Source organism: Conger conger, chromosome 7 (assembly GCF_963514075.1).
Source record: "Conger conger chromosome 7, fConCon1.1, whole genome shotgun sequence".
NCBI lineage: Eukaryota > Metazoa > Chordata > Actinopteri > Anguilliformes > Congridae > Conger > Conger conger.
In genome coordinates, this window is record NC_083766.1 from 55,802,853 (window position 1) to 55,818,529 (window position 15,677).

General features: G+C 42.8%; 1 protein-coding gene across 1 annotated transcript; it reads left to right on the forward strand.

Moving 5' to 3' along the window:
- Positions 1–583: 583 nt before the first annotated feature.
- On the forward strand, positions 584–13,991 carry LOC133132769 (diacylglycerol O-acyltransferase 2-like). The gene is made up of 8 exons (XM_061248472.1): positions 584–742; positions 2,636–2,764; positions 4,604–4,711; positions 4,842–4,912; positions 8,373–8,577; positions 9,321–9,495; positions 10,393–10,595; positions 11,683–13,991. Exons 1-8 carry the CDS (start codon positions 703–705, stop codon positions 11,832–11,834), a joined length of 1,083 nt encoding a protein of 360 aa, XP_061104456.1. The 5' UTR covers positions 584–702; the 3' UTR covers positions 11,835–13,991.
- Positions 13,992–15,677: the final 1,686 nt, after the last annotated feature.

Below are 15,677 nucleotides of genomic sequence, written 5' to 3' on the forward strand. Positions count from 1 at the left end.
TGCAGAAGTACAATGGATAAAATCATGCAGATACAGGTCAGTTAATGTTTACATCAATCAAAAAATGTGATTTAAGTGTCTTTGACTGTGGAATGATTGTTGGTGGCAGACAGGGTGGTTTGAGTATCTCAGAAACTGCTGATCTCCTGGAATCTTTACGCACAACAGTCTCCATATATTGCAGAGAATGGTGTGAAAAAGAAAAAACATCGCTCACTCAGTCTATATACAGTAGCATGGCACTTTTATCCACAACACAATGTATGCAAAAGGGGAAGGGGCCCGAATACTTTCTGAAGCGATTGTATATAGTAATATATAACGTTTTTAAGGAAATTACTGTTTTTGCAAAAGCAAGTTAATCAATTCTCTTGTTTTGACGCAGTTAATAAATGATGCGGTCAAAACAATCCTGAATCATTCTGGCACCGTATTGGTTGAACGTGCACAACATTGACACTATATATTATTTTCCGCCAGAGTAACTGGACATTTTGGCCACTGTCCGAACTATAGGGCCGGTCTCTCAACACTTATCCACTACGAGGATTTCTAGCTCCTCCCACGCCGGTTAATACCATAATCACAGCTTGCCTGTTGGTAGTCGAAGGCGGTCATGCCGGAGGTGCTGTTGATGCTCCCAACTTCAAAGTAGCAAGTATAGTTGCGTCTTTTATATTTAGTTTGTTTTACGGCAGAAATATGAAGACAATACTTGCAGCCTACTCCGGTGTCTTGCGAGGTGAGACATCAATGCTGTCTTTCTTTTATAAGGCTATGTCTTAGTTGCTTTAACACACAAACAGCGTTATGCATCACTGTTGCTGTAACAGTGAATTAAATGTAAATTGTTACGCTGGCTATTGCTTGACCCCGGTGCTTGAAGAATAGAAATGTCATAAACGCATTTAACGTAATAGCTGAGGTTTTTACTTTGGTGTCTTCTATCAGAACCTGCTCTTTAGTTAGATCAGATAACGAGAAATTGAACAGTTATGTTTCCATGTGTTTTGTCTATTTACTGTTGCACTCGCAACGTCGAATGCTTGGGTACAAATAACTTTTTTAAAATCAGGAATCCAAAATGTTGCCTCACATTTTACGACATTTTAAGAGTTCAAGCAAGGTTGTTGGAATAATTTATAAGAAGTTATATTGTCATAATTACAGTAGGCATGCATAGCATTTTGTTCAGATTTTTCAGCCATAATTGTCTGTTTTCAAATTTGTGTATGGAAGCAAACCCATGCTAAATGCTGCCTTTAAATTCAGAGAAAGAAATCTTGTTTTTTTTCCCAAATCAATAAGTTGCTTGCACACTCTAACCTGCATGTCTGTCACGTGGACTGTGAACGACCATGACCTAAAACTCAATTGCCTTCACATTCAACGAGGCGGTAGGACTGAATGGGATCTTAATGTTTTCACGTCTGCTATCATTCTGGCATGTTATCAGCATGTTCCCCTCTGATTTTTTACTTCAGATACTTTTTTTTCATATTTTACCACAGAAGGAGACATGAAAAAATATATATTTGCAAATATATTTGACAAATATATTTCCATGTATTTAAAATATATGGCAAGGATATGTTGAACCTTCCTCAAAAAAAAAAAAGCTCTGTAGATTATATTAATAAATAGATTTTTTCACATTCACATGAAATATTCTGGGAATCGGGCACAGAAGATATTAATGCGCTGGCATTCATTTGTTCACATTTTTACAATCAAATAATCATTGAGTGAAAATACATGCAGGATTGTCCAGAAGCAGTTCCAGCAGAAGAGTGTGTTGCATTTGACAGATGCAATGTTAGAATCCGTCCGATCAGGGATATTAGTGTGCAATCTGTGTCCTTTGCACTTCGCACGGTATTTGTCAGGCTATCAACTCTGTCTAATACCGTACGGAACATCGGGATTGCACGTAGGCAGCAGTTTTGTTTCTTGTAGGCAGCAGTTGCTAGTTTTCTGTGGTAAAATGTCACTAACTTGTACACTGAGCAGATATGACGGCATAACATCTTAATATAACTTTAACGTGTGCATGCTTGCAGGTCTGTAGGCTTGTTGTAGTGAGTTGAGCTTTCACTTCTGAAAGAAATCTCAAGTGAGAGAAACAAGTTTTAGTTTTGAATTCCTGTGCCACAAACGGTTCTGTTATTCCCAAAAATGTTATTTCTTAGTTAACCAGAATTAATGACATCTTCTCTGATTCCACTGTTTCCCACCTTTAGGACATGTGACTTATATTAATGAAATTGTAAATGTTAAGCTCCCTCTGTCAATAGAAGGATATACTTTATTGTACCCCGTGGGGTAATTTGTCCTCTGAATTCGACCCACCCTAGTTACTTGGGAGCAGCGGGGAGCAATGTGGGGTTAAGGGCTTTGCTCAAGGGCCCAACAGCTGTGCGGATCTTTTATCCTGGCTACACCAGCACTTGAACCACCAACCTTCTGGGTCTCAATCATGTACCTTAGCCACTCAGCCATGCTACAGGCTGCTGCCTACAAGTATGTTTTGCTCTTAACACCCCCGACCCTTGAACTCTGGTTTCACCCCACCCTGTTGCCACCCCACCTTGCCCCTGCCCCACCCCACCTGATTCCCCCCCCCCCCCCCCCCCAGGCACCGGCTCCAGCCTCCTCTCGGCCCTCCAGGACCTGCCCTCTGCTCCATGGCTGTCCCGGTCCAAGGTGCAGAAGCACCTGCAGGTCATCTCTGTGCTGCAGTGGGTGATGAGCTTCCTCATGCTGGGTAAGACCCCACCTCAGGCACGTCCAGTCATCGTCAGCGAAGGGGCGCTGAACCCGGGGCCCATCCGTTTTGGGATTTCACACCACCCTCATCTCTTGATTACAAAATCAGGGGTCCTGAGAGAAAACTCTTCCAAGTCCGTTTCAAGCTACAATCTGTATTGAAGAAGAGCATATAGTTCAAAACGTTTTGTGATGTTCATGAAAACTTTTATATTGGGATCAGTATACCAAGTGCAGACTCAATGTAATCATGTGTGTGTAATCAATGTAATATTTTCTGTTTGGCACCTTTTGAAATTTTGGATGTCCGCATTTTAATTCCTTTTCAATATACAAGTGAACCTCCATTCATAGAGAGCCAACCACATAGGGCTGTTCGGAAAATTAAGACATAAACGGAAACAGTCATTTGCTCTCTCCTTAGTTCCTTAGAGCAGCAATCAGCAGTTATTGACAATGCTTCTCACAGTAGGAGGGCTGATCTGGGATCAGTTTAGTGTTTTTAACACATAGTGAATATGGTATATGGACATGGGAAATCTGAGTCCAGTGCTTTTACCTCCAAAATATCTCCTCAGGGGTACCAGCAGGGATTGTGGGCCCAACAAAAAGATCTCACATTTGGGCCCCACCACCCCAGAAAACCGTATATCTTCTGATTTTTGAGGCGCCCTTTCAATCAGGCCACTTGGAATCATCCTAACTTTCCCCCCTGTTTTATTGGCCCTCCTTTCTGTCCATGGAAAAATGTGTCCCAGATGTAAACGTGTCTTCAGGGAGAATTGTTGCTTGGTGGTTAGGAATGGCATCGACTTTTCGTGAGTCTGATTTTAATGGCATCAAAGATCCTGATTCAGAGCGATTCGAAACAGCTCCTTCATGCCTCATACCCTTAATGAATAGAACCGATTTGGCTCAATGCTACCATTTTCCTAGAAGTGGTGAGAACAGTGCACGTCATTTCCTGGTTAAAGCTCCCACTCTCATTCAGATAAGAGTTGTGTTAAATTGTTCAGTTCACTTTAAAACATCTACAGATAGGACATGTGAGATTCTCATTCTGAAAAATACCACAAGAAAAAGATGGAACGAATGTTCATAAAGAATAAGAGCATATGATTATGTTCAACCACAAGTTACAAAAGAAGGTTGTGCTATCTATCACATAGATACAATGTTTTGGGAGTGCACAATTTCCCTTCACTGCACTGTAGGGAAGAATACATTTCCTGCTTCAGTGTTTTTGGATTGTCACCTAACACCTCAATCATACTAAATGATCAAGGGGGGTTAGGAAGCCCATACTGAATGATCAAGGGGGTTCACTGTCTGCTTTGCTACAATGACCATTTGGTTTCCTTGGTCACATCATATTCATACAAAATAATTTGTAATCTTCTGCCTGTCACCCAATCAGGGACAGGTACCTGCATTTTACTTCAGGAGGTTTGGGGCATAAAAGCTCATTCTTTTCTAATATGATTTTCTAATTGCCCTGCCTTGCTTTTACCCGGTACGCTTCATACTGTAATTAAAGACTATTTTTGCTATATTAATAAATTGTTGTTAACCTGAATATCGGTCTCCAAGTTTTACTTCACAAAGGACCAAATTCCTACAGCACTCAAATGAAATATATCATGCTTTGTGTGGATAAAATGATGGAACACGATCGTGGAGGATAATTGAAACTACCATATACAAACAAATGCATAATATTTTTTGCTGAATATTTGATCACAGTGAAAAGATGGATGGATGGGTTGATTGATGGATGGATTGATGGATGGATTGATTGTCTGATTGATTGATTGACTGATGTCTCTGGTTCCCGCAGGAGCGGCCTGCACGTTGCTCCTTGTCTACATCTTCTGCACCGACTGCTGGCTGATAGCCGCCATGTACACCGCCTGGCTCATCTTCGACTGGAACACCCCGAAACAAGGCAAGCTGTCACGGGACGGGGTGCACACACCACACCGCCTTTCAGAGACCTTCTCCTTCATGGTTATTCCGACAGCACTCCCCGTGTATTAACCCAGACCCCCTCTCTCATCCTCTCCCTGTCTCTGCAGGAGGCCGCAGGTCCTCCTGGGTCAGAAACTGGACAGTGTGGACTTACTTCAGAGACTACTTCCCTATCAGAGTATGTTTTACACACCAAAAACACGTGTGCTTATCCCTAACACCAGGGGCATCAACGCTGCAAAAACTGAAAAATAGTATTTTCGTCTTATATTTTATACATCTTCAGCTTAAATCCTATTTCTATGATGTTTTTTGCTAAATATGAAAAAAATATTTAACAAAAGATGCTGTATGACTCATTTTAAGATTATGGGAAAGACAATTTCAGGAAACAGTCATTTAAAACAAGATAACATTTTCGAATTAAGATTAGATAAGTCATTACAAGACCAAAACACGTGTTAAGACACACTTGCTTGCAGTGAAACTCCAGGCCTGGAGGGCCACAGTCTCTGCTGATGTTTGTGATTTTCTTTCAGCAAGCAGCCAGGTTAAGCCCTGGAAACAGGGTGTTTAGACTCTTTAGCCAATCAGCGACTTAAATTAAGCACTTATGTGCTGGAACGCTTAAGAAACCAGCAGACACAGCGGCCCAACAGGATTTGAGTTTGAGACACAAATAAAAGGGTGTATTTTGTAGAATAACTCCACTACTTCCTCCTTATACGGGCACAGAGTGTGAGTTTCACTTGGTGAGGACCTGGATCATTTGTAACTTGGCATCCAGAATTTGTCCAGGTGCCTGTGCCTCTCTGGTTGATTTATCTTGCTTGCTCGGATAACGAACGCAGTGGATTGTAACCAGATTGGCCCGTTGTGTTTATCCGTTTCAAAGGTGCAGAGTATTAGAGGCATTGATTATGCTGCTGGACCAGTTCCCAGTCTGACAGAGATAAAAGATAGCTCTATCACAGCCAGAATCCAATATTAGCTGTTTGTTCCATGCAGTTCCTTGCACCTAGCTGCCCAGGATTATGGGAGGTGCGTGGGGGTTTTGGGGCCTGTTGTAGACTTTGTCCAGCTGATAGGAGAGAGGCCTTTCACTGAGGTAGTGTTTTTGCCTGCTCCTTGGAGCAGAGTTCAGTGTTTAACTAAGGAGACTCTGTCACAGACCGAGGAGGAGGGTGGGGCGGTGTGTGGGCAACAAAGCCAGCTGTACAGTACTTTGAGAACAAGTTAGGATGGGGTCAACCGTCAGAACCAGTGTTGCCAAGTGCAGAGGAATATTTCAATATTTGTTTCTCAATTCCACGCACCACGCCCGCCCCCCAACTTCTCAATCGCTGACACCACGCCCCCAGGGCCTATGCAAAATCTGCCAACACTGTCTTCTGAAGTCACGTCTAGTTATTGTGAGAGCAAGAGTTGTTACATTCACGTTGTATTCTAACCGATAAATACCCATTCTGTCTGACAGGAAGTGGGCACTGTCAAACCGTCTGATTGGTGGGTTTCAATGTTTTGGCTATTTTGCCGATGGTCTCAGCTGTGCCACTGTTTTGGCCGTCTCATCCTCATCATGCTCTTGGTAACGGGGTGAATTTCAGGCCAGATTCTCTGTCCCTGTTTTTTGACTGGCCTTTCCACACAGCTGGAGGAATGAGTGCAAGCAGGCCACTCTGCCAGCTCCTTTAACCCCCAAGACTCTTCATGTGTCTTCAGCTGTGGTGAAACACATGAAGAATCCCAGGTCTTCATTATTGGTTTATGTTGTGGCAAAATTTTGTTGTGGTTAAAAAATATTTCACAGAAATATTCAAAAATGATTTCTCGTGTTATAATCATCGTTTATTTTAGGTAGGGTAAAGGTCAGTTTTCCTATTAGCGATTAGTCGATGACTAACATAGGGGAAATCAGCTGTGTGTTGTCAGCTGGGCTTGGACTTTGTATTTGCTTTAGCTGTACGTGCTCTGAGCTCTGTTCGGTTATATGGTTACTTCACTTGCCCGATAAGATGAGATCCTTATTTTTGGCAATCCTTTGAGATCAGATATATGGCTGTGTCATAAGAGAAAGAGTCCCTAACGTATTTTGTGGTGAGCATTGAGGGGCTAAAATAGCCACTGTAAACTGGTGTGTGCCATGCCATGGGTATTGGTTTTGCATTTGCTCAGATTTGCTGCTGGTTGCCCTCAACAGCTCAAGCTAGGTTTTGGAACAGTTAGTAGCCAGTTGACCAGCTCAAACCAGCTCCCAGCTGGACATGGTTTGACCAGCTCAAGCTATGTTTTGAAACAGCTAGTAGAGGAGTTGCCAGCACTAGCTGTTTGACCAGTTCAAGTCCAGCTCAATGTCTAAGCTTTTCATACTGCAGGGTGTATATTTGCTAGGCTGTTGTTAGCATGTGCACATTGGTTCAAACTGGTTTGGTACTGTTGTGTTGTTTTTTCTTTGTTTTGGAATCAAAGTCCAGAGTGGCTCCTGAATTTGTGCAACTTTTGGGAAAGCTGCCAGTTGGCAGGCTGGCCAGAGAGCATTACCCAAATGCTAGAGTGCCACCCCTAAATTTCCCCCAAAATTTCACCCTCCCACTGCTTTATTCATGTTCAACACCTAATGCAGTAAAGTGGTTTCACAACAGGCGTGTTTGACTTGCTGCTGGGGCTTGTGTGCATAGCTCATCAGCTCAGTACATGTTCTGTGTGCGTACATCATCAATTCCGACTGAGTGGCAGGTGGAGGTCCCACACTTTTGTGCCGGCGATTTGGCCGAGGCATTTAAGCAGGCTAACTGGACATTCCCTCCTCACTCCGCAAGGCACACATCATAATAAACCCTTTCAAGAGTATGGAATGTTATTTTAAGTTAGTCTTCTAGAACTTGAAACTAGATTGTCATATCCACATTAGAATGTTCTAATGTGCTAACATTCTACTCACATATTTGTGACCTCATGCCTTAAGGTTAGATTTAAACAGCCATTTTCAGAAAGGTTAGGGAACAACACCCTTGTTTAACGGGACTGCCATGTAATTGCAGGAGTACACAGATATGGCATATCAGTGCCACGATAACGTTGTACCAGTTCCAAGAAAAAAAAGAGGTCGCTTGTGATAAGCATGCATAATTTATCCTGTATCTACAGTTCAGATACCTGGCTGTAGCCCATCCTTTTGATAATGTTTGAAAAACGAGGGCTACTTGACCAGTAATATTGATGACATTATGGCTTCTTTCCAAAACTGGTCAAATCAGGAGCCCAGATCTGTAATTATCGATGACATGAATAGAGATTAATTTAAGGTCATGAAAGGACCAATAACATTTTTTTTGCGCTGTTGATAACAAACCCGAAGGACAAGCACTTCTATGCTGTATATGTTGCTGTGAGGATTCCCTTTCTAATGGGGATATAGGCACTTGGACTAAGGCAGTGGTTCTCTCACTCACTTTAACCTCATACTCATTGTTTTATTTCATGTCCAATGTGCTAGAATAGATTGTCAAAACAACAAAAATGGTGTCACTCTCAAAATACCTACAGGCTGCACTGTGTATAGTACTCTCCACTGTAGATACATTTCTGCAGTGAAGCGGTCTCACACTACACTGGGTTCTTCTCTTTTGTGTTCCCAGCTCATTAAGACGCACAACCTGCTGCCCAGCCGGAACTACATCTTTGGCTACCATCCCCATGGCATTTTGTGCTTCGGGGCTTTCTGTAACTTTGGGACGGAGGCCACAGGCTTCTCCAAGAAATTCCCTGGAATTAGGCCCTCCCTGGCAACCCTGGCTGGAAACTTCCGGATGCCGGTGCTGAGGGACTATTTGATGTCTGGAGGTGAGCGGAGTTTGGGGGATTTCTCAGTGGACAGGAGGTAATTGGGCTATTCCGAGGAGGTGCCTTCACCAACATTGCAGAAGCCCGTTCTGTTTGCCATTCAGTAGTAAAGCCGGTGTTATTAATCAGAGAGCTACGTCACTGCAATAAGTCACTAAGTCAGGTAGCCAGCACACCAACCTGTCAGTCAGTCAGTACACGTGACAGACATAAATGTTGAGTGACTGACAGGCAGATTCTACAATCAGACCTACATTACCTATTTCTGGGGCTGCTTAGCTAGAGACAAAAATGATACAACATCTATCAGTAACAAAACTGCTGCCTCAACAAAAGCTCTATCAGGGACCTCTGAGCTTTGTCCTTCGTGCAGCTGCACAGACATCCTCTGCACGTGTGCTGCTGCCTATGGCTGCATGGGCCTGTTGACATTTGGCTTGTTTGTGTATTGATCAAAGCTCAGAAACTATTCCCTCGTGCCTCTTTATTTAAGAAAGAGAAGACCCACATTTTGAGCCCTGCTTATTAGCTTGCCTTTGTAGTGAAAACGAGCAAATTCACCAATTGTCAGCAAATTATTTTTGAATATATCATTATAAAAGATCTTATTAATGTTGGATTAGTTGGATTAGTGTTAAGACTCCATGCAGATGAAGAGTGATATATCAGTAGGTAGTTACATAGTACTGTGAGAAAAATTTAAAATGTTGCTGGCTGCTAACTTTACTGCTACGTTAACTCAGGCATCTGTCCGGTGAACCGAAACTCCATCGACTACATCCTGTCCCGGAACGGAACGGGCAATGCCGTGGTCATTGTCGTTGGGGGAGCGGCAGAGTCCCTGAACTGTGCTCCCGGCGTGAATTCTGTCACCCTGAAGAAGCGCAAGGGATTTGTGAAACTGGCCCTGCAACAGGGGTAAGACTGCAGCGAAAAAACAAACAAACAAACAAACAAACAAACAAACAAACAAACAAACAATCACTCTCTTCACTGGCTAACCCTTCTCAGCTGTGTGTGTGCCTGAATATGTGTGAGTTTTCACGTTCTATGATGTGTCTGTAGGCATTCTCTACACCAATTGAGTGAGTGTGTGTGTGTGTGTGTGTGTGTGTGTGTGTGTGTGTGTGTGTGTGTGTGTGTGTGTGTGCCAGAACCATGACTCAGACCACAGGGTTAAAGAGGGGTGACTCAGCACTATTAAGCCTCAGGTTACAGGGGATGACCCAGCAAAGCTGCTGCCAGTGCTCAGGTCTTTGAGATGAAGCGTTGGTGACTGCAGATGCTCAATACTTTGGCTCCTTTGTCAATGAATCAAAGCCAGCCTGGCAGCGTATTGTTGGAAATACACAATATTCCATGGTCAAAGAAGATTATGAGTTAATGCTTTCCAAACTAATTATTTGTCCTCGTCTTCTGTATTCGCTTAGTTTGTCTAGACCAGGTCATTTGCCAAAATGTGGGGGTTTGGGAAAACAGGAGAGGCAGCTGCAGTGTGTGTAGCAGAGCCTACTTTAGATAGTGTGGCCATTGTTCCTAGCAGAACTGGGTCATATATGTAATTGTTTCGGATTCAAATACTTTTCTGTGCTCGATTGATCTTGCCTGGTGCAACTGAGCCATAGGAGGACCATAAGGCAGGGATCACTCTTAAGCTCAGTAAAGCATAGAAATGTTACTTGAATCCAAAACAATTCCGTATTTGACCCAGGTCTGGTTCCTAGGTCAGTGTGAAGTACTGCTGGGGCAGTAGGGGTGTGGTTCTCCTGACGGTTTTGGAGCGAAGTGTTTAATTTTGGCGCTGTTTTCCGACAGGGCTGACCTGGTGCCTGTGTATTCGTTTGGGGAGAACGAGGTCTACAAGCAGCTGATCTTCGAGGAGGGCACGTGGTGGCGGCTGGCTCAGAGGAGACTGCAGAAGCTGATTGGGTTTGCGCCCTGCTTGTTCCATGGCTGCGGCCTGTTCTCCGACGACACCTGGGGCCTGGTGCCTTACTGTAAACCCATCACCACTGTTGGTGAGTAACCTTCACCTGGCGCCTGGTGCCTTACTGTAAACCCATCACCACTGTCGGTGAGTGGCCTCTTCCTGGGCCCTGGTGCCTTACTGTAAACCCATCACTATTGTCAGTGAGTGACCTTCACCTGGGGCCTGGTGCCTTACTGTAAACCCATCACCACCACCTTGACCTGGAAGTCAGGTGTGAATAGTCTGGCTGATCAGTACCACAGATTGTTAAGTTAATTACTCGGGAGAAAAGCAAACTAGGGCTGGAATTTCTGTCATGTACAAGCACAACCCCTTTTCTGTGTGTCTTATTTACATGCTAGAACAATAACAAACAATATTAGGCGATATCAAGAAATTGTGCTGCTCACAAAATTAAGTTTTAAGCAAGAGCCTGGAGCTGAATCACAGCAGGCTTACACAGTCAACACTGTCCACCGTAAATATTTGCAGTGACCAAGGTCAAGTTCACATTAATGTTTAACATCTGTTAGAAGTATCAAGCATCAACCGGCTCTGAATAACCATCAGGTACGCTTTTTGTTGTTGTTATTTTGTTCAATATTTATTTTTTTTAAATGGGCCTTGTCGCTAAGGTGCTGGGCTGGAAGGTCGGTGGTTCAAGCCCCAGTGCGGACACAATATGATCAGTTGGGTCCTTGAGTTATGCTCTTAACCTCACATTGCTCCAGGGGAGATTGGCCCCAGTCTGTCCTGCTATAAAACCTGAACATTGAGCTGGTCAGTCTGCTCATAAGCTGGGTATGAGCTGGGTATGAGCTAGTCAACCAGCATGGCCAAGCTGGTCATGAAGCAGGTCTAGCTGGGTATGAGCTGGGTATGAGCTGGTCAACCAGCATGGCCAAGCTGGTCATAAAGCAGGTCTAGCTGGGTATGAGCTGGTCAACCAGCTAGTGCTCGTAGCTTGTCTGAGCTGGTAGCTGTTTCAAAACATAGCTTGAGCTGGTCAACCGATGTCAAGCTGGGAGCTGGTCTGAACTAGTCAACCAGCTAAACTATGTCGAGCTGGGAGCTGGCCGCTTTAGATAATTTAGATAAGCCAATTTCAAACAGCTTTTCGAATGTCTGTGTTTCAGTTGGGGAGCCCATCACCGTGCCTAAGATCGAGGAGCCCAGCCAGGAAGTGGTGGACCAGTACCACGCCATGTACATCAGCTCCCTGGTCAAGCTCTTCGACAAGTACAAGGTCCGCTTCGCCCAGAAGGATAGCGTCCTAGAGGTCCAGTGAGGGGGGGGCTTTGGGACCTCCAACAGAGAACTGTGCTGCCTAGCTCAAACACCCACCCCCTCCCCCTGCCCCCCATTCAAGTGCCTGGCTGAGATCTGGACCTTCTTTATATGTATGTGTATGGTACATTGCATGGTACACAACCTGTGGCAAGCAAAAAAACTCCCATCTGATTGAAAAAGAGCATAATAAATATATAATAATTTGTTATTTAGCTGACACCTTTTTCCAGAGCGACTTACAGTTGATTAGACTAAGCCCCCCCGGAGCATTGTAGGGTTAAGGGCCTTGCTCAAGGGGCCAGCAGCTGTGCAGATCTAATCATGGCTCCACCAGGGATCGAACCACCGACCATCCGGGTCCCAGTGAGGTACCATAGCCACTATGCTACAGGCTGCCCAATCATGTTCTTTTATTTTCCTTTTTTGAAGACCCGAGACGTGCCCCTGTGCATCGCCGGCGCTTATTAGCGAACGCATTCGGCAAAACCTTCTTTTATCCCCCTCATTTCGTTTCGTCCTTGTTCACCGAGAGGACCGCAGATGTTTTGAGCGACCAGCTTCCGGCAATTGTAAAGTTTTGTTATCCCCAAGTGCGATTTCGAGTGTTTGTATTATGTCTGCCACTAAGTGGTACTATATTATTTGGCTTCACCGGCTTACAGGCCTTAAATTCACACAGCAGTTGAAGACCGTCCTCATCCAGTATATACATGCCATACGCTTGCTATTTTGTCATTAACCCAGGTTGTACATTTCTTTTTTATTTTATGCCTTAGAGACAAGCCCCAAGTAAATACTATAAACTATGTGATTCCTCAACTGACTGCCTTTCTGAGCTATTGTTAGGGTATCAACATTAGAATCATCACACTCATTAAATGCCCATATTAAGCAGACAATAGTAAACTGTCTTTATTTCAAGTCAACAAAAGAAACAAGAACAATTTTGGCATGCCCAGTCATAGAGTTTGATTAAGCGTGATTTGTTTTTGACTGTGGCCCTTTTTCTTTTTTAAAAAAAGCACAAACAATGCAATATCAAAGGTTTCGCCTCACAAAAGCAGCCACTGTTGCTCGCGTATGTCAAGGCAAAGCTAGGGATCACCCTTTTCTGCAATAATTATATTGAACTAAATGTAATTTTAAGATAAATATATGCATATTGTGATGCATATCCACAGTACAGGTTATTATGCAATACCATGAATGTTTTAATTGTAAGCAGAGGTGTGTGTGTGTGTGTGTGTGTGTGTGTGTGTGTAAGAGAGAGAGAGAGAGAGGGAGATAGTCGGGGTCTTTCCTTTGTGTGAGGAAATAATCCCATTATTTTTCAATGGAAGCAAAGCAATTTTCCTTGCAATTATTTGTTTTGTCTTAATGTGATTCCGTTTTCTTCGAAGGAAATCTATCTTTGCAATGCAAAGATTCCTCCCAGAAAACACACTAAAATGTTAAAACATGAATTAGATTTAGTTCGAAAATGTCCCCTTTATTATTTCCCCTGAAATATTGCTCTGTTTCTTGTCAGTAATTATTGTACAAAATGAGATCTGGTTGAAATGATGAGGTGTGTGTGTGTGTTTGTGTGTGTGTGTGTGTGTGTGTGTGTGTGTGTGCGTGCGCGTGCGCGTGCGCGTGCATGTGTGTGTGATTGTAAGGGCATGTCTGTGCAGTTCTTGAATGTGATGAAGACAGTTCTGGGGAATGTTGATTCAAAAGATGATGGGATTTTTCCACAAAGGAACAGCATTAGCTAGGGAAAGGAAATGAACAATCCGGAACATTTTATTGTATAACACCTGTTTTGAATGTTTTCTAAATCTGCCAAAAACAACCCAAAAAAAAACCCAATGCCTTAAAGTATTTAATGGTCACTGCCAGGGCAAACACAGAAGCCATTTTGAAGTTTCCCCTGAAAAGCTGAAACTGTTCTTGTGAATATATTTATGCATGTCTGCTATTTTTTGTTTCATGTAGGAGGTGTTATGGCTATTTTCTAAGTGTTTACAAATCCTGAAAGGGTGATTGTGTCATGGAAATGTCATTCTGAGTTTCCTCATTGAATTCTGCCGAGTGACACGTGCCTTCCTCTAATTTAAGTGCAATAAAAATGATAACATGCGACTCGCCTTTCAGGCTCTATATGTTTTTATATTCTGCTTTTCGAAATTAATTTTCTTTCTTTATTTATTTGTGTTCTGAAAATAAATGGACGGACAATACTTTTTTATGATAATGTCACCCCCACCCCCACCCCCCACCCCCTTCCTACAGATAGTGCTTCTAAACTCTCTGTCTACTCCGGCCTGCCAATCAAGTACAACATTGTGACCTGCGTTTAAATCCCTGATTTAAGGATTTATTTTCAAAGTCTCCGTAAGTATTTGGACAGTGATACGTTTTTTCTTGTTTGTGATCTAAAATTGGGCTGACTATGTATAACAACGGCTACACTTCTTACCAGTTCAATATGGATGTAAGCACCCTCAAATTGAAGCTAAACGTCTGCACTTTAACGACATGGTGACTATTTTATTTAAACTGTTTGTTTGCTGGAGTACAGAGCGAAAACAACGTGAAAAGAATGTGTCACTGTCACCAAATACTGCACTTTCGGAATGCACTGTATGTGTCTCAAGGCATTCACCATGTGTTTAAAAAACTTGCTCTAAATTCTGTAGACTGTAATCCCGTGTTTACAGCACACTTGCAAATCAGTCTGAATGAGCTTAGAGCAAAAAAATAAAAATGATGTACCAATGCATTACAATGCCTCTGCAGGCCTGAGTGAGATTAGATGCTAACAACAATACAAAGTACAGTAAACGCTCAATGTGCCATCTCATCACTTCTATATCAACGGCGCTTCTTCCGTGAACAGGGACGAAACTAAGAAAAGGGACGGTAGGGATTTGTTTGAGTGCGGAATTCGCGGCGGCTATTTCCGACGTGTACTTAAACACAGATTTTCTCTTCAGACCTAAAGGCTGCTTCTACAAGATTACATGCAGCCTTACAACAGCTTGACCCACATTTACATTTGTATTCCCACAAAGCTAAAAACCCTTCAGTGTAGCAACGTGGGTCTGCAGCTCTCCAGGTTCCATCGTTTGACAGTACTATTGTTGCTGATGACAATTTTCAGGAACGAACACAAGGCCATAAGCAAATCAAATGTGCCTTGTTTGTCAATTTTGTTGTGTGTGAGCCTAAAAATTAGACATTAAAAAGTCAGAAACATGTCCATAAATTGTGAGCTGAGTAAGCAAAGTAGAAGTTATGTACAGTACTGGGCAAATTAGCATGCATTACTTAGCTTGAATAACCAAGATTACTAAAACTCTTCAATAAAATACTGCATATCACTGAAGTGTGAAAAGTGGTGAAAGTTCACGACTAAGCGATTTCTCTAATTGAAGCGAAACCACTCAACTTGTCTTTGTGAAACAAGTATTAACATTGCACTTAAATTGTGTTTTGCCTGGGGAGTCTAACTTTACTTCTGATTGGTCAAAATGCCTGTATGGCAGGTCTACTGTTGTCGGGTGGATTTGCATCACAACTAAGAACAACGCGCTTTAATTCAAGCATTAAGATTATTTTATGTAGGGATTTTAGGATAGGACTTCATTTAACTGGCATTTTGCATTTGGGATCATAATTGCGATCTCCTGCAACATAATTTAGTTCAGTTTATTGTCAGCAATGACCTGCGGACTGATTTGGTTACAATATTTATTGATATTGTTAATCAACATAGTAAGAACTTTAAAGTATAACTTTTCACACAATTCATTCGGTATAAAATGGTTCTGATGGCCACACGGGGGCAGTGTTCACT